General features: G+C 45.2%; 1 protein-coding gene across 3 annotated transcripts in view; it reads left to right on the forward strand.

Annotated features, from left to right (window-relative positions):
- Positions 1–19,601, forward strand: part of LOC143283910 (lysosome membrane protein 2-like) — a 179,327-nt gene that overhangs the window by 15,462 nt on the left and 144,264 nt on the right. For all 3 annotated transcript variants that reach the window (XM_076590324.1, XM_076590326.1, XM_076590325.1), the window contains exons 2-3: positions 1,947–2,107; positions 4,262–4,406. In XM_076590324.1, coding sequence (XP_076446439.1) covers positions 1,947–2,107; positions 4,262–4,406 — 306 coding nt within the window. The remainder of the gene's footprint in view (positions 1–1,946; positions 2,108–4,261; positions 4,407–19,601) is intronic.

Here is a 19,601-nt window from a genome sequence, read left to right on the forward strand (position 1 = left end):
CTGTAATCTTTCATGTAACTGCCCAGCATCTGGCAAATGCCCACCCACCATTTCAGGTTAAATCAACTCTGGACGATGGAATGCTATAGCATTCCTGATGTAAGGTAGTGTTCTGGACAACGGAATGCTATAGCGGTTTCGACAATTAAAATTTTTTCCATGTTTTCCTCATGGGGTAGCATAACAATTGCAGTTACACCGGGCATTGGGAACGTGTCAAGGGTCGAATGGAAAGTTTCTTCATGAGATTCCGTAACAACACACTCCACATTGAGCCAGTGAGTTCAGGACCCCCATACAAGCTAATCTGCATACGTATGGAAAATGGCGTCGCAGGCGATACAAGTGGAAATTTTTGGAGCAAACTAGATCATGACAGTGGCTTTTACCGCTGCTGAAGTGATTGAAATGCTTCAAACTGAAGGTTTCGACATTGACGAGGATGATGAAGACGTTGAATAAAGTATCTGCAGTGAAGAAAGCTACCAGCAAGTAGGTACTGATAATGATTCAGCTTCTGAGAGCAGTAAAGAGGGAGGGGGGTGGGTGTTCACACGACGTGAGGAGAGGGGTGAGTGGGTCAAGTACAGTGAGTTTCATTCAGTTACTTTGTTTTGTATTTTTTGTGATTTTTTTCCTAACCCTAATGAATGGATCATCTGTAGAGAAAAGTAAGGGAGAAAATATTTGTCTGGAGTGAGTTAACTCACTCTTGCCGATGGAGCGCTGTAGCGTTCCTGACAAAAGGTAGCGTTCCGGATGACAGAATGCTATAGTGGTTTCGACAATTAAGAATTTTTCCAGGTTTTCCTCATGGGGTAGCATAACAATCGCAGTTACACTGGGTATTGTGAACGTGTCAAGGGTTGAATGGAAAGTTTCTTCATGAGATTTCGTAACAACACACTCCACAGTGAGCCAGCGAGTTCAGTACCCCACACGACAAGCTCATCTGCATACGTATGGAAAATGGTGTCGCAGGCGATACAAGTTGAAATTTTGGAGCAAACTAGATCACGACAGCAGCTTTTACCTCTGCTGAAATGATTGAAATGCTTCAAACTGAAGGTTTTGACATCGACGAGGATGATGAAGATGTTGAATAAAGTATCTGCAGTGAAGAAAGCTTCCAGCAAGAAGGTACTGATAGTGACTCAGTTTCTGAGAGAGAAGTGAAGAGGGAGGGGGGTGGGCGTTCACACGACGTGAGGAGAGGGGTGAGTGGGTCAAATACAGTGAGTTTCATTCAATTACTTTATGTTTTGTATTTTTTGTGATTTTTTTCCAAACCCTCATATATTTTTCTGCCTGTCTGTAGGGAAAAGCAAGGGAGAAAACTATTTGTCTGGAGTGAGTTAAAAACTGTACATAGGGTAACATGCCTTGTTAACGTCCAGCCCCCACTTTGACTTTGGAAAAAAAGGAAAAAAATTCTCACGAACTACCAATAATTCAGTTTGCTATTTGTGATCATGTTGCTTTACAAAGCAGTGCAGATTTAGATATAGAATTAAAGAATAGAAGGCCTGTGCAAGATGTCCATGTATCATTGAAAAACCCAGTGAGAGTGTGATGTCACTCCATCAGTCCATGATGCAGTCTTGTTTCAATAGCTGTTTCTGCTCAATCCCACTATTCCTAGCCCAGCCAGTGTGGTACAGTGAAACTAAGTAAGGAAATGGGCTCCTGCAAAGGATAAAACACCCATTCCCAACTTAAGAGTGAAATTTGTGCAAAGTGGAGGTGGGCGTTTGCAAGGCAGATTATAGTATATATATAGTTTATAGTATATTTGTGGAGGACACTGTTTCAGAGCCTGTGTGTGAAGGTAACTCTGTTAGAAAAAAAGACCCCCTGCCCAGAGCCCCCACCCCCCAAAAAAAATTATATACATACATACACACACTTAAATGGATACTGTGGACTCAAATATATTCATGTTTCAGAGCCTGCCTCTGAAGGAAGGCTCAACTTCTTACAAGAATTGGATGGAGCCGCCGGCACCCATCTACTTCCAGGTGTGGATGCAACATGTGGCCAATGCTGATGAGGTGGTACAGCAAGGCGCCAAGCCAGTCCTGGAGCAAATGGGGCCATACACTTACAGGTGAGTGTGTACAGAACTGTGGCCCCCACAGTTTATGTATTGTATTGTATTACACTTTGTCACAACAGATTAAAAGAAGAAACTGTGAAATTCGGGTAGCTATCCCCAGGGAGAGTACATTGCTACAGTGAGAGTACCACCCATTTTTTTCATATATTTTTCTGCCTGTAAGTGTATTTGTTTTCCTATCAAAATGGATTTTTCTGAAGAATTTTGCCAGGGAGAACCCTTTTGTTGCTGTGGGTTCTTTTGTGTGAGCTAAGCACATGCTACACACATGACGTCAGTTTATCGTCTCATTCAAATGATTAGCACCCAGATGAGTGTGTACAGAACTGTGGCTCATACACTTAAAGGTGAGTATGTGCACAGAACCGAGGTCTTTACACTTAACCCCTAGGCTGCCTATATGACGAGATAACTCGTCAGCACAAGCATGTACGCTTCGCTGCCACAATGACGAGATAACTCGTCATTGAAATATTCTGACTTTTCCCTGGTTTGCATTGAGTTCGTTGACAAAAATGCTGGTAGCTTTAGCTTGGGGAATCTTTCTAGATTGATGGTTCTATTCATAGCTAGAAACCCCATCTATGTCATGAGGCAGTCCTTTATTTGAACATTTTGGTTGGATTATTGTCGCAGTTTGCCTGGCTTCTCTCATTGCTCACTCAACAAAATGTCGGACCCTGTGCTCAAGACATGCGATCGTGGATGCATGAAACTAACCAAGATTGCTTTCTTTAGCTGATGCTCAGAAAGAATTGCAGTGTAAATTCGAAGGAGAAGACAGTGATGAACTTTTGTTGGATGATTTGACAGAAAATAAAGGGAACAATGAAGAGACTGGCCAAGACACGACTGTCAGTGAGTGATGCCAACTTTACAGCCCTAGCAGACAAAACAAAGTAACCAAATTTTTAGCAGGACACAATGTAAGCGATTTTCTTGGCACTCAGCCAACACGATCTGATGAGAACTGGATGATGTGACGGTGTGTAAGAGGGGTGAAGAGGAGGGTGGAGAGGAGGGGAGTGGAGACTGAGGGGGCGTGGCCTAACATCCATATTATCACTTGGAGAGGTCACAATGCATTATGTATGTTTCTTTCTTTTTAATTTTTTTTTGTGGTTGTTCTAGTATAATTTGTGTCCAGGTATTATCCATTTGTCCAGAAAATATGACATTTTAGTGCAAATTACCTGACCAATGTTTGTAATGAAAACGTTGAAAATGTGACAAAATACAAAACACTGATTTCAAAACAACAGTATGTCACTGAAAATATATAAAATGGGAAAACATCGTGTGTTTTGTATTCTTTATTCATTTACCTTTCAGAAAATATATACTTTCATGGGTCTTTCTCCAGTAACAAAGAGCACAGAATTTTAAAAAAATATATACCTGTTTTTTTTTATTTTTAAAAACCCTGGTAAATAGATTTCACTTAAATCTTATTTTCCTGGCAGCGAAAGGGTTAAAGTTGAGTGTGTACACTTACACTTATGGTGAGTGTGTACAGAACTGATGTCCCTACACTTATGGTGAGTGTGTACAGAACTGAGATCCCAACACTTATGGTGAGTGTGTACAGAACTGATGTCCCTACACTTATGGTGAGTGTGTACAGAACTGAGGCCCCTACACTTACAGTGAGTGTGTACAGAACTGAGGTCCCAACATTGTAAGTGTGTACAGAACTGAGGTCCCTGCACTTTCAGGTGAGTGTGTACAGAACTGAGGCCCCTACACTTACAGTGAGTGTGTACAGAACTGAGGTCCCAACATTGTAAGTGTGTACAGAACTGAGGTCCCTGCACTTTCAGGTGAGTGTGTACAGAACTGAGGCCCCTGCACTTTCAGGTGAGTGTGTACAGAACTGAGGTTCCTACACTTTCAGGTGAGCATGTGTGTTCAGAACTGAGGTCCATACAAGTACAGGTGAGTGTGCAAGTGTGCGTACAGAACTGGTGTGTGTACAGAACTGTGGCAGTTCTAATGACATACGAACACAAATTTGCAGACACATGCATGCATGCACGCACGCACACTCAAACACACACACACACACACACACACACAGAGAATAACAAACAAAATCGAAAATATATTTTTTTTATGTTTGGGTTTGTTTTTGTTTTTTTTTTCCAGAGAAAAACGGGAAAAAATCAACATCACTTTTGATGACAACAACACAACCATCTCGTACCGAGAGAGGCAGTGGTATTTCTTTGACCGGAATGCATCTGTGGGACCAGAGACTGATAATTTCACCACTGTCAGTTTACCAATGCTTGTGAGTATGACTGATGACTGGTAACTATGTACAGTTCCAGTGTACTGTGATCAATAACCTGAGGAAGTTTTGAATATTTGGTTTGATAATTTCTCCCCATTAAACCCTTCACTGTTAGTACATTTCCTCCTGGGGGGTCACTACCTTGTCGTGGTCGGGAGGCTTAGTGGCCAGTGATCAAGCGAGCTATGTCGGCGGGGGCATCAGTGCTTCTGGGGGTTTACTGCTCTAGTCCCAGGTCTTAATTGACAGCCTACATAGCCATTGTAGCTGTTCAGGCTGAATAAGTGGTGGTTTTGTTCTTTTGTACTGATGCCCCTGATAGGGCTTCCCATGCTGAACAGGTTGTGAGTGAGGCCCAAACTAAAAGTGACCCACTGTCCCTTTCTCTATTCTTCATTTTACTGCCTCTTTTCTGTCCTCAGCTCCCCATCAAGCCTTCTTTTCCACATTCTTTTTTCTCTGCGGCCTACTTCAGGCCTGCCATGTTTGCTGTGCGGCGCCGTGTTTGCCATGCGGTGCGACCTGTGACGGAGGGGAATGAGATCCTGGGGATTGAGAGAGCATGCTGCTCTCAACATGTCCCTTTGGCTTGGACCTCTCCTAAGACAGGCGGCACACACTGGCCCATGTGTGCCAATCGGCTACCCCTCCGTACCTCCAAAACCCAAGCAGGGGAGGGTTGCGGCCTCGGTGGGGTCAGGGAGAGCCGAGGTGGTGGATATTCCGGCTTGGTCCGAATCGGACAGGATTTTAAGTACCAAAAATAGATATGCGGTCTTGACCGACCTTGAGCCACCGCAAGCAGAGGAGCAGGAGGTAGCGATGGATTAGGCTGCTGCTTTATTTTTTTTACCTTTTTAATGGCGATAATTCATTGGAACATCCGTGGGTTTTACACCAATCTCCAGGAACTCCGCTGCTTTGTCGTGCTTTGAAACCTTCAGTGCTGGTGCTGCAAGAGACTCTGCAAAGAGATGGCAAGTTTTTCTCTCTTTCTGGTTTTAACTCCATTTTTAAACCCGCTCAACCGAAGCAAGAGGGATTGACGGGAGGTGTCGCTCTTTTTATACGTAAGTCCCTTTTATACAGTACAGTTCCTTTAAGCACCCCTTTACAGGCGGTGGCAGTCAGAGCCACACTTAAGAAAACCATCACTGTCTGTTCTCTGTACCTTCCTCCGTCCATCCGTGTTCTGAGGCAGGACCTCATGAACCTTGTCGACCACGTCCGTTTTTACTGTTGGGCGACTTCAATGGCCACTCCCCGCTCTGGGGAAGTGAGGTGACATCAGCCCGAGGTCTTCTTTTGGAAAACCTTCTTTCCGATATGGACTTGTGCTGTCTCAACAAGTCACCCACTTACTTTCATTTGTCCTCTGGAAAGCTCTCGTGTTTAGATCTGTTGGTCTGCGATCCATCGTTGGTCTTGGACTATGAGTGGAAAGTGCATGGGAGTGACCACTTTCCTGTTGTCCTCCGCCCCACAGATGGGGAAGGTGACTCTCTGCCTGACCGCCTGAACTATGACAAAGCTGACTGGGGAATTTTTACCACAAAGTTAAGAGCGGAGCTGCAGGAAGAAACAGTCTTACAAAGCAAGGATCCTGCTGACACTCTGACAGATCATTTTAGATTGCGCCAAAGCAGCAGTCCCATCATCTACCTCCAAGCCTCAGATGCCAAGAATGCCCTGGTTCAACGCTGAATGTCGGGAGGCCCGTAAGTCTCGGAAGAGAGCGCAACGACGCGTCTTTCGGAGACCGGAGACCGATAGCGTTCGAACCCATCAACAGCTGAGGGCGAAAGCCAGGTATGTTTTTAAAAAGAGCCAGAGAAAATCATGGAGAGATTTTTGCTCTTCCTTAACCTCCAACACACCCAAGAAGAAAGTGAGGAGGGTTTTAAAACAAATTATGGGCAAAAACGTCTGCCCAACTTTTCACCATCTTAAACTCTCAGACGCTCTGGTCACAGAGAAGAAAGCAGTTGCTAATTTGCTTGCCTCCACAATCGAACTGAACTCTAGATCTGCCAACAAATCTGCTCGGTTTCTCAAAACCAAAAACCTGAAAGAAAAAACACCCTGCAACTTCTCTTCTGACAACACAGAGAGCTACAACCTTCCTTTCACTATGAATGAACTAAAATCTGCCCTTCAGACCTGCACGGATTCCTCTCCAGGAATGGACGAGGTCCATTATAAACTTTTAAAACATCTTCCCAAAACCTGTCTGGACACCCTGCTCAAAGTTTACAACCACATCTGGATGACAGGCTTTTTTCCACCCTCCTGGCGGAAAGCCCTCATAATCCCGGTGCCAAAACCGGGAAAAGACCACGAACCCCTCTAACTACCGCCTAATAGCACTGACCAGCTGCATCTGCAAACTGATGGAGAAGATGGTCAGCAGTAGACTGATGTGGAAACTAGAGACCGACGGCCTTCTGGCGAAAGAACAGTGCGGTTTCCGCAAGCATCGATCTACTGTTGACCATCTGGTTCGTCTGGAAACCACTGTAAGGAATGCCTTTGTAAACAAACAGCATGTGGTGGCCATATTCCGAGGACACGTGCCCCAGTTCATCCACAACTTCTTGCAAGACAGACAATTCCAGGTGAGGGTCGGCACCACCCTGTCCGACATTCACAAGCAGGAGCTGGGTGTTCTGCAAGGGAGCATTCTGTTGCAGGCTCTCTTCAGCATCAAAATTAATGACATCGTTCAGTCGGTTCAGAAGGGATCGGACAGCTCGCTGTTTGTGGATGATTTCGCCCAGTATGCAACTGGCAGCATGTATGACAGCATCCAGCGACGGCTTCAGCTCTGCGTGGACGAAATTCAGTGTTGGGCAGTGGAGAATGGTTTCACCTTTTCATCCTCCAAAACTGAGTGTATTCATTTTCATAACTTTCGCCAATTCTATCCAGACCCTGAAATCTGTCTGGGAAAATCCACCATCCCGGCGGTTAACCTCTTGACTGCGCTGTTGACGTACGGCGTACGTCATGAAATGTCGCTTACCAATGCTGTATTGACGTACGCCGTACATCATGTTACAACGTTCTATGTTTCGAGTCCTGCATTACAGAAAATACAGTCTGCTAACCATTAAATTAGCTCCCCTGAGAGCTCTTTATCTCCTGAGTTCCATAAGCTAAAATTATTCATTGGATTGTCATATTTATGGCAAAAGTTTTGCAAACTGAAGACAAGCTCAGCTGAATCAAGATGCAGGTGGGTGTTTTCGAGGTTTGTCAGTTTATTATTTGCTTTCCGTTTGTTGTAACAATGAATATGACTACATTGTGTGTGTTTTGAATGTGTTAGCTGTGGTAAGTGGCTTCGTCAGTCCATAGACACTGAGTTACTAGTGTCTTTGGTCAGTCACTGATCAGTGTGTGTGAGTGAGAGTCAGTCAGTCACTTGGGTACTGTGTCTGACCATAAACAGCCCAAGGGGGCATGGCTTGCTGGCTGGCTCATTGTTGATGACAGCGTGTGTCGCTCGCCTGCAGCTTTCTGTGTGTTCGTTCCTGAGTGTGTATTGGTTTGTTGTTGTTGTTGGTGTGTGTGTGTGTGTGTGTGTGGTGTGTGTGTGTGTGTGTGTGTGTGTGTGTGTGTGTGAGAGAGAGAGAGAGAGAGAGGGGTGGGGGGAAGAGATGATGTTTATAAAACTGAAATCAGAGAATGATATACAGAACTGTATGCCTAAATTACTTTGTAAATGCAACACTTGTAGAAGTGTGTGTGTGTGTGTGTGTGTGATGTGTTGTCATTTTGTTTTGTGTGAGAAAGAGAGCATGAAGGGGGTGTGGCATACCATGAACCAGTTTCAGTGTGTGTGTGTTTTGGGGGTTTGGGGTGGGATAGGTGTGTGTGTGTTTGTATTTCAGCTTCTGAAAACAATCAGAAATAAAATGGTACCATTTCATGATCTTTTGAAATGTTAAAAAGAAACAAAAACAAAAAAAAACAAACCCCAAAACCCAGCAAAATTAGTCTTTTATGGAATGTGTTTCAGGTATGCAGCATAGTGATGATCATGATGTTCATCCTGGACCATCTGGAGTTGACAGCTTGCCACAAACCTACAGCTGAAGACCAGCAGCAGCAAGACCAAAGGGCAGTAAACAAGCCTCCAGCAATTCTGGATTACAACAAAAACATGGGTGCCATGGATCATCATGACCAACAGCTGCAGCCCTACGATGTCACAAGGAAAACCCTGAAGTGGTACAAATAGCTGTGTGTGCATTTTCTACAAATTACCATGCTGAATGCACACATCCTCTACAAAAAAGCAGGCAATAGCAGTACACTCCTGGACTTCAGAAGAATGTAATTAGTGCCATGATTTTTGGTGACCAAGACACTGCTAAAGATGACCACGCTGTTTGTCTTGTGTGGACGACACTTCATCCCACCTACCCCACAGAAGGCCTGGCCACAAAGGAGGTGCAGTCTCTGCTGGATCAGTATCAGTATCAGTAGCTCAAGGAGGCGTCACTGCGTTCGGACAAATCCATATACGCTACACCACATCTGCCAAGCAGATGCCTGACCAGCAGCGTAACCCAACGCGCTTAGTCAGGCCTTGAGAAAAAAAAAAAGAAAAAAAAAAAGGTATATATATATATAGTAGTAATGAAAATAATGATAAAATAATAATAATAATAATAATAATAATAATAATAATAATAATAATAATAATAAAATAAATAAATAAATAATTAAATAAATAAGACAACAATGATGATAAATAAGCAAATAAATATAAAACATGAAGACACACATTCACACATACACTCACACATGCATAACAGATATGCCCCAAAAACGCAGTTTCATAGATATGAAAGCACAGTCAAATACATATAAACGTACATGAGCTCCAACACACACACACACACACACACACACACACCACAAATTTCCCTGCACCTCCTCTACCCCCTCCTCCACACACTCGGAGTTTCTAGTCTATGTATCGCAGCTTCCACGGCACACACACCCACACACACACACAAACACGCACACGCACACACACACTCACACACACAGATGAACACTTACTTGTACAAGCACACACACACACGTCCATATCTCCCACCCCCAACCCCACACACATATATACAAAGATATATATATAATATATATATATATATATATATAATATATACGTTCCAATATCCTGATGCTCCCACAGTGTAGGCATGCATACACTCACATACCTCATCCTCTATCTCACCTCCTCCCTGCACCCCCACCTCCTCCTCACACACACACACACACACACATACACACACACACACACATGCACAGAACTCTCCTGACACTTGTGTACACTTACACTCTCACGCATGCACAAACGCACTCAAAAACATAGACCCACACATACACACAAACACACACATACACACACGCACAGAGGCTGCCACTGACTGGCCGGAAGAGGGATGGGAAAAGATCTCTGATGCCAAGAATGTGGCGTCTAGTGTGTTGCTCAGTCTACTGTATTTGGAAAAGCCCACAGAGACTCTGTTCCGTTTTGAAGAAATTTGCGCAATGTTGGTTTGGAAATGATGCCGATATTTGTTTGATTTGCAAAGCATCGTGCTCTACCTTTCATGTTAGACTTACGGCCGCTCCCGCTCTCTGCTGGAAGAAAGGACAAAGAAAAGATGTGGGGTTCTACTGCCCAGACTGCCCCAGCAAACCAGCACTGTGTCTTGAAGACTGTTTCTGCAAGTACCCCACACAGCGTTTTTACTGGTGATAGATCCTGGGTGAGTACACCCTTTTCATTCTTTGTGTGGACTGTGTTGGAGTCTTATGCACCTGGACACTGTTGCTCAGCCTTGACAGTGTGTGTGGTTGATCACAACAGTCACAAGAAAGACAGGTTGATAACCTGGTTGATATTGTAGCACCTACATGATGGAATGACAGTCCCAATTTTTTTTTTATTAATGCCTTTTATGGAATTTTTCTGTCAGATTGACTCATTATTTGAACATGTGAGTATCAAAAACAAAATCTTGGTTCATTTTCCTTTCATTTGATATATACTTTTATGCACTTCAGTACTTTTTGAAATATAAGCAAATTAAAATCATTGGCGTGTTTTTCTTGTTTTTCTGAAAATTTTCTCAGCATAGGCCATAGCAAAACGTACTAGCAGTGAAGGGGTTAAGGAAGCCAAATTTTTAGGGGTCGTTTTTGATCAGAAGCTGAACTTCCTTAGCCATATCAAACAGCTGAAAACATTGTGTCAAAAAGCCCAGAACATCATCCGAGTTGTGGCACACATGGACTGGGGTGCTGATAAGAGAACTCTCTTGCACCTCTACAGAGCCCTGGTCCGGTCCAAACTGGATTACGGAAGTGTAGTATACGGCTTGGCCAGACCGTCTTACCTGAAACTGCTGGACCCTATACACCACCAAGGGCTCCGTCTCAGCTTAGGTGCGTTCCGCACCACCCCTGTGCACAGCCTGTATGCAGAGGCGGGGGAACTGCCTCTCTCCAACCGCAGACTGAAGCTGACCCTAAACCATTACTTGAAACTGTTTTCTGAACCTACAAACCCTGCTTACGACGTTTTATTCAACAACCCCTTCAACAAGAAATTTAAAGACAACCCAAACTGCATCCCTCCTCTTGGACTCCGCATTCAGCCGCACATAGAAAATGCCGATCTGGATGTCGGTGGCATCTCAGACTTCTCCAAGTTCCCTGACAGCCCTCCGTGGACCTTTAGAACACCTGAGGTCCGATTCGATCTGGCCTCGTACCCTAAAGACTCCACCAGTTCACTGGCCTACAGAACTTACTTTTCAGAACTCTGCCACAAATTTCCCACTTTCCAAAGAATCTTCACTGACGGTTCCAAGTCAGAGGACGGAGTCGCTGCATCTGCGTTCTGTCCCACCTTTCCTGACCAACCCTCAACGGAACACATTCTGTCTGACAGTTCAGTGTACACTGCGGAACTGACCGCACTGGTTCTGGCGGTAAAAATGGTTCTCTCTTCAAAACAAAAGAGATTCATGATCTTTTCCGACTCCTTGTCAGCCCTGGAGGCGATCGCCTGCAGGAATCTCACTCATCCCAAACTGCTGGAATTCTACGAAGCTTTTACTCTCATAACAAAGAAAGGATATGAGGTTGTGTTGGCCTGGGTTCCTGGACATGTTGGCATTCGTGGTAACGAAAGGGCAGACCTGCTGGCCAAGAACGCTGTAAAGAAAGAATTATCGAGATCCTTTGTACCATACACAGACATGAAGCAGAAGGTGAACATTTATGTCAAGGATCTTTGGCAAGTAGGAGTGGAACACCCAGACAACAAGCTCTTTCAGATCCGTCCAGACCTAAAAGAGACCCTCCTTTCAGGGGTGAAGAACAGAAAGGAGGAGTCTGTGCTGTGCAGACTGCATGCGGGGCACACTTTTTTTTTTACTCGTTCTTACTTGTTGAAGGGGGAAGAGGCCCCTCGATGTATTCCCTGTGATGAGCCTCTCACCGTGAAACACATGCTCCTTGACTGTTGGGATCTGCATGACGTTAGACACAGACATTACATGGTGGTTTCTTTGAAGACCTTGTTTCGTGATGTCCCTCCGTGGGTGCTGATGGACTTCATGAAAGAAGTGAACATTTTTAATCAGATTTGAAGGTTTTAAACTATGGAAGTTTTTTAAACTTTGAGTGGAAAGTTTGAAGTGGTGACTCATTTTAATTGTTTGTTTTTTACTCTTGTAGTAGTTATTAACGTGGTTGTGGCGTGACCGAACATGTAGGTAGACACTACAACAACACACAAACACAAGAATGGTTGCTTTTGTGATCCAGTGTAATCAACAAGTGACCTGTGTTCTTGAGCGCCAGCGGAAGAGTGCGAGCCGAGGCTGTGCGCATGCGCGATACATCAAAATATCGAACCGGAGCGACTATCCGCCCGGCACATCTCCCCCCCAATGAAAAGGACAAAAGCATTCACGAATAATGCCAAGATTAGTTTTAGAGTCTTTGTGATAACCGAGAGGGGAGATCTCAATGAATGTTCATTTCACTCAGAACTTGAACTTCAGCGATGCCCTCGGGAAGACATCTAGTCTCGGCATGGATCAAGGATGGTGCGTTGTCTACGTCGGCACGGCATGGCTGCGTTAATGTCTATAGCGTGCCGGAAGAACAACAGCACGCCCACTTCGGGTTGTCTGGACTGGAACCGGCGACATCTCGGGCGAAGGACTGGCTTGGCTGGGCATCGGGCTCGGCTGGCTGGCTGCAGGGCTTCTTGCCTGGCTAGGTGGCATTTTAGAATGAGCCACCGGGGTAGCTGGGGGTACGGGATCAGGCGGGCAGGTCTGGGCTTTGACCTCGGGATGTCCCTGGACTCGGAGACTGACTTCAACTGGGACTTTCGGACCAGGACCAGGAATCTGAGGTCCAGACACTTGTGGGAGTGTAGGACAAGTAGCGTTCTGCGTAAAGCTACTTGCAGGAAGGGAGTGGGATAGGCGAAGGTGTTTGCGATTTCGCCTGTACTGGGTACCAACAGGAGTTTCAACCAGGTAGGATCTGGGGGCAACCTGACTGACAACTCGGGCTGGATTGGACCATCGGGACTCATGGTCCAGCTTCTGGAGGACATGGTCTCCAGGTTGGAGCTCGGGCAGGTAGACGGCTCCGTGATGCCTGTCGAAGTTCTTCTTGTTGTTGAACTTGGCCTTGGCATCGTTCTGCTGGATGACATTTTTGTCGTAGAGTTGAGGTTCCAGGCTCGACTGCAGGGTAGGCAGGGTGGTTCGCAGTCGACGTCCCATCACGAGTTCTGTGGGGCTGGCCCCTGTTGGGCCTGTAGGTGTCGCTCTGTACGACAAGAGAGCTTCAAACGGGTCTTCTTGGTCTAAGATGCGTTTGGCAGTTTGTACGGCTCTCTCCGCCTCTCCGTTGGAGATTGGGAAATATGGGCTACTTGTGCAGTGAGTGAAATTCCACTTGTCAGCAAACTTCTGGAATTCTACCGAGGTAAACTGTCTGCCATTGTCAGACATCAGCGTTTCTGGTATGCCATGGTGAGCGAAAACGTTTTTCAGCCGACAGATGACAGTGTCAGTTGTCATGTTTGGCAGGTGAGCAATCTCGATGTAGCGAGAAAAATAGTCAATCAGGACTAAGTAATGCTGACCTTTCACTTCACAGATGTCAGTACCGACCATTTGGAATGGGCAATCTGGGAGAGGGGTAGGCTGGAGAGGTTCATGTTTCTGCGATGGTTGTCGCTGTTCACAGTAAGTGCATTTCTGTACCTTATCTGCGATCTCTCTGCTGAGTCCAGGCCACCAGACTGAGGAGTTTGCTCTTTCTCTGCACTTCTGGATACCGAGGTGACCTGCGTGTATCCTATCAAGGATTTCAGCTCGCATTGACGTTGGTATCACGATTCTGCTTGCTTTGATCAGAAGGCCGTTGTGAACACTCAGTTCATTTCTCACAGAGTACAGTTCTTGTAGTTCTGGGCCTACGTCGCTCTGGTACGCGGGCCATCCAGCAACTGTGTACTGAACTGCTGCGCTGAGAACTCTATTGCGGCTTGTTTCTGCTGCGATCTCAGCCAGATGTTTGTCTGTCGCTGGCCACGTTGACCTGACGAAGTCGACATGTGCTTCAATGTCCTGACGAACTTCCTGGAAGTCCTCTTTCTGGGACGCATGAGACAATGGGCTACGGGACAGAGTGTCTGCTACGACTAGATCTTTGCCAGGGGCGTAGAATGCACGCGGATTGAACTTCATCATTCTCATGAGAAGTCGCTGACAATGCAAAGGAGTATCTTGGAGGTCCTTTGTGTTTATCAGGGGCACCAGGGGTTTGTGGTCAGTTTGGAGCTTGAAGGATTCCAAGCCGACGAGATATCTGGAAAACTTTTCACATGACCAGACGGCTGCGAGACACTCTTTTTCAATCTGGGCGTATGAGCGTTCAGCGTTGGTGAGCGTACGTGAACAGTAGGCCACAGGTTTCTGGAATCCGTCATGTTCTTGGAGTAGGACTCCACCGATGCCATAGCTGCTAGCGTCGCTGCTCACTGTTGTTGGTTTGGTCAGATCGAAGAAGGCGAGTACTGGCGCAGAGGTGAGTACTGTTTTCACCTTGTCAAGTGCTTTGCGTTGTGGTGCTTCCCAGGACCATGCTGTGTCCTTTTCCAGGAGCTGAGTTACTGGCTTCAGTGTTGATGACAGATCTGGGACGTACCTGCCCAGGAAGTTGACGAGACCTAAGAGTCTTTGCAGCTCTGTAACGTTCTTGGGGTCTGGCATGTTCATCAGTGCCTCGACTTTGCCTGGGTCGGGTTTCACTCCGTCTCCGCTGATGATGTGGCCTAAGAACTCTATCTCGGTCTGTCTCAGCTGTGATTTCTCTTTTTTGAGCTTCAGGTGATGAGAGTGCAGTTTCTTGAGGACGTCGTCCAGGTGCTTCTCATGCGAGTTGGCATCTCCACTGAAAACGAGGATGTCGTCGAAATAACAGAGTACGTAATCCATGCCCTTGAGGATTTCTTCAACTGTTCTCTGAAAAATCTCTGGAGCTGATGAGATCCCGAACGGGAGCCTTTTGTAGAAATATCTCCCATTTGGCGTGATGAAGGTGGTAAGCTTTGCTGTTTCTTCATCTAGCGGCAACTGCCAGAAGCCTGAGGTCGCGTCTAGCTTGCTGAAGATCTTCGTGCCGCTCAGCTTATGCAGCAAGTCATCCAGTGTGGGCAGGATATACCTTTCACGTTTCACTGCCTCGTTCAGCTTCTTGAAATCTGTGCAGATACGAATCTGGCCTGACTTCTTCTGTACTGGAACCATTGGCGCACACCAATCTGTCGGTGTTGTGATTTCTTCAATGATTCCAAGTTTCTCCATCAGATCTAGCTCTGTTTTAACCTTCTCAAGGAGAGGGATGGGAACACGACGCGCGACTGAAATGCTGTAGGGCTGAGCTCCCTCTTTCAGGGCTATCTTCACTGGCTGGCACCGCACTGGCGGCCCATCTAACATGCTTCCAAAGATCTCTTGTTCAACACTCTCGACGCGCTTGATAAGATTCAGTGCGAGGGATGCACTCCGACTCAGGAGATATCCATATCTCCGTCAACGACGACAACTTGCAGTGACATGGCGTCGTTAGTACCATGCAGCTTTACTTCAGTTTTGAACTGGCCTGCTGTCTTCAGAACACCACCCGGCGACTTCAGAACAGCTCTAGTAGGGGTAAGCGGTGGAGCGAGATGAAGCTTCTTATACTGGCTGTGAGACATGACAGAAATGTCTGCTCCAGTGTCTATCTTGAACTTGCAAGGTGTGCCACATACGTCGAGTTGTGCGTACCATGCTGGGATGTTGCTGTCCACTGCTCCAAGGAAGAACGTACATTGTTCATAGTTGTTTTCAGTGTCTGTCAAATCTTCTACGACGTCGGCTTCTTTTGCTTTGCTTCGGCAAACAATAGCGAAGTGGTTCAATTTTCCACAATGACGACATTCTTTTCCTTTTGCTGGGCAATCAGTTTCTTTGTAGTGTGCATCTCTCCCGCATCTATTACATTTGCCGCCTCTTCCTTCTCCACGGGATGAGCGGCGACCACGCAGATTATGATGCTGGCCTCGAGGTGTGGCGCTGTGTGAGTCTGTGCCCTGAGCTCCTCTCTGGTAACCACCACGGCAGTGTCCATGCTGTCCACGGACTGCATCGACCGAAGAAGGGCGCTGTGAAGTCAACTGCTGCTTCACAAGTTCATGCTGACGCGCTAGTTGCGTAACATCTTTCAGGGTTAGGTCTGCTTGTAGCTGGAGTTTTTCTGACAATTCTCTGTCTGATAGACCTACAACCATTCTGTCACGAATCATTGACTCTTTGTCTGGAAAATCAGCGTGTTCAGCTAAGTCATACAGTGCACGAATGTATGTCTCAACGTTTTCACCTGGGAGCTGGGTGCGTTTGTGGAAAACTGTGCATTCATGAATAATGTTTCTCTTTGGCGTGAAGTAGTTATCAAACATCTTGACAACATCATCAAATGTAGTGTTTGGTGGGTCAGGGGGATCTTGACCAGCACGATGGTTTGTGTGGATAGTAAATGTGGAATAAATCTTTTCAGCCTCTGAACCCATACTGTAGATGAGAGAAGAAACTTGAACGTCGAACGACTTTTTTGATAGTTCTGCGCAAGTGTAGTAACGCATGAATCGTTGTCGCCAAGTAGGCCACTGCTCAGGAGAGGTAAAGTCAAAATTGCTAGGAGGCTTGAACGACATGATTTTCAGTCTGTTTCTTGACAATTATCACTGTCAAAACACGATCTATTTGTGACATAGATTGCTCGAGTCTTGTGTTGATAGATTTCACTTCGAAAGATCAGATATTTCACGTACCTTCACTTGTTAGGAAACCTACCAATCACCGCTTCTGTCACCGCTGCCACCATGTGGCGTGACCGAACATGTAGGTTGACACTACAACGACACACAAACACAAGAATGGTTGCTTTTGTGATCCAGTGTAATCAACAAGTGACCTGTGTTCTTGAGCGCCAGCGGAAGAGTGCGAGCCGAGGCTGTGCACATGCGCGATACATCAAAATATCGAACCGGAGCGACTATCCGCCCGGCACAGTGGTGATAGCCTTGAGATGGCCTTAGTGGTCGGCGAGGCTCTAAGCACTATAATTTCATTTCATTTCATTTTGCTGGTACATTTTGCTATAGCATATGCTGAGAAAATTTTCAGAAAAACCAGAAAAACACGCCAATGATTTTAATTTGCTTATATTTCAAAACGTACTAAAGATAAGTGCATAAAAGTATATATCAAATGAAAGGAAAATGAACCAAGATTTTGTTTTTAATACTCATGTGTTCAAATAATGAGTCAATCTGAAACAAAAATTCCATAAAATGCAATAAAAAAAATTGGGACTGTCATTCCATCATGTAGGTGCTACAACATCAACCAGGTTATCAACCAGTCTTTCTTGTGACTGTTGCGATCAACCACACACACTGTCAAAGGCTGTGCAACAGTATCCAGGTCCATAAGTCTTCAACACATTCCACACAAAGAATGAAAAGGGTGTACTCACCCAGCATCTATCGCCAGTAAAAACGCTGTGTGTGGTACTTGTGGAAATAGTCTTCAAGACACAGTGCTGGTTTGCTGGGGCAGTCTGGGCAGTAGAACCTCACATCCTTTCTTTTCCCTTTCTTCCAGCAGACTCTGCACCTCCTTTGTAGCCGGGCCTTCTGTGGGGTAGGTGGGATGACATCAATGAATTGTCGTCCACACAAGACGAACAGTGTGGTCATCTTCAGCAGTGTCTGGGTCTTGGTCACCAAAAATCATGGCACTAATGACATCCTTCTTGAAGTCCAGGAATGTACTGCTGTTGCCTGCTTTTTTGTAGAGGATGTGTGCATTCAGCATGGCAATTTGTAGAAAATGTACACACAGATATTTGTATCACTTCAGGATTTTCCTTGTGGCATCATAGGGCTGCAGTTATGATGGTCCATGGCACCCATGTTTTTGTTCTAATCCAGAATTGCTGGAGGCTTATTTACTGCCCTTTGGTCTTGCTGCTGCTGGTCTTCAGCTGCAGGTTTGTGGCAAGTTGTCAACTCCAGATGGTCCAGGACGAACATCATGATCATCACCATGCTGCATACCTGAAACACATTGCATAAAAGACTAAGTTTGTTTGTTTTTTTAAAATTTTTTTTTTTTAACATATAAAAAGGTTATGGAATTGTACCATTTTATTTCTGATTGTTTTCAGAGGCTGAAATACAAACACACACACCTACCCCCCACACCCCCAAACCCCCAGCACACACACACACACTGAAACTGGTTCATGGTATGCCACACCCCCTTCATTCTCTGTTTCTCATACAAAACTAAATGACAGCACACACACACACACACACACACACACACACACACACACACACACTTCTACAAGTGTTGCATTTACAAAGTAATTTAGGCATACAATTCTGTATATCATTCTCTGATTTCAGTTTTGTAAACATCTCCTCCCCACACAGTGCAGTTATATTCATTGTAACAACAAACAGAAAGCAAATAATAAACTGACAAACCTCGTAAACACCCACCTGCATCTTGGATCAGCTGAGCTTGTCTGTTCATTTTTGTCAAGCAGCCCTACCTTCCACCCCCCTGCATGTCAATATCTGCGTCTTCAGGATCAACTTTATGCAGTTCTGTCTCATTCAGTCCACATTCTTCATCTCTACTATTTGCATTGTGAAGGGTTTCTTCCAATACTCATGCAAGTGTTGGGGTTTGTCTGTGTTCAGCCATGGCTTTGCAAACACAGCTTGAGCTTCATACAAACTTGCAAAACTTTCGCCATAAATATGACAATGAGGTGAATATTTTTAGCTAATGGAACTCAGGAGATAAAGAGCTCTCAGGGGAGCTAATTTAATGGTTAGCAGACTATTTTCTGCAATGCGGGACTCAAAACATAGAACGTTATAACATGACGTATGGCGTACGTCAATACAGCATTGGTGAGTGACATTTCATGGTGTACGCCGTACATCAACAGCACAGTCAAGAGGTTAAGGGTTTGAAAAGCGTTGAAATGCAAAGCAGTCAATACCCAGAGTTTAGGTTTGGTTTAGGACACTGTAGATCATTTGACCAATCCACCACAAAATCAGTGGGTCATTTTCAAAAGCAGTGGGTCAGGGAAAAAAACAACCCTGGGCCACACCCCCGGCACCCCAAATTTGTGACTGATTTTGTACTTTGTCCATATATGTATATACACATACATACATATAGGGGTGCAAATCGTCGAGCATATGCCAGAAATCCTGCACAGAACATCTTGACTTTCTTTGGGTAGTTTCCGACATGGAGAAATTTTGTTTTAGTAGTTTCCGGCATGCATAAATTTGTGTAGCCTGGTTGCTCTCTCTGATTTCTCTTTCATATTTATGTTCAGTGATGTCATTTTGTATGTGATGAAACTCAAACTAAAAAGAAATGCCAGAGAAGTACTCAAATTCAGATGAGTCAAAACCAGTGTGTCACTTGCTTGCACGTGCATCAATGTCTTGAAAACTATGGGAGATAAATGCATTGCCTCACTCTCTGGTGATTTAGT

Source organism: Babylonia areolata, chromosome 7 (assembly GCF_041734735.1).
Source record: "Babylonia areolata isolate BAREFJ2019XMU chromosome 7, ASM4173473v1, whole genome shotgun sequence".
Taxonomy (NCBI): Eukaryota; Metazoa; Mollusca; class Gastropoda; order Neogastropoda; family Buccinidae; genus Babylonia; species Babylonia areolata.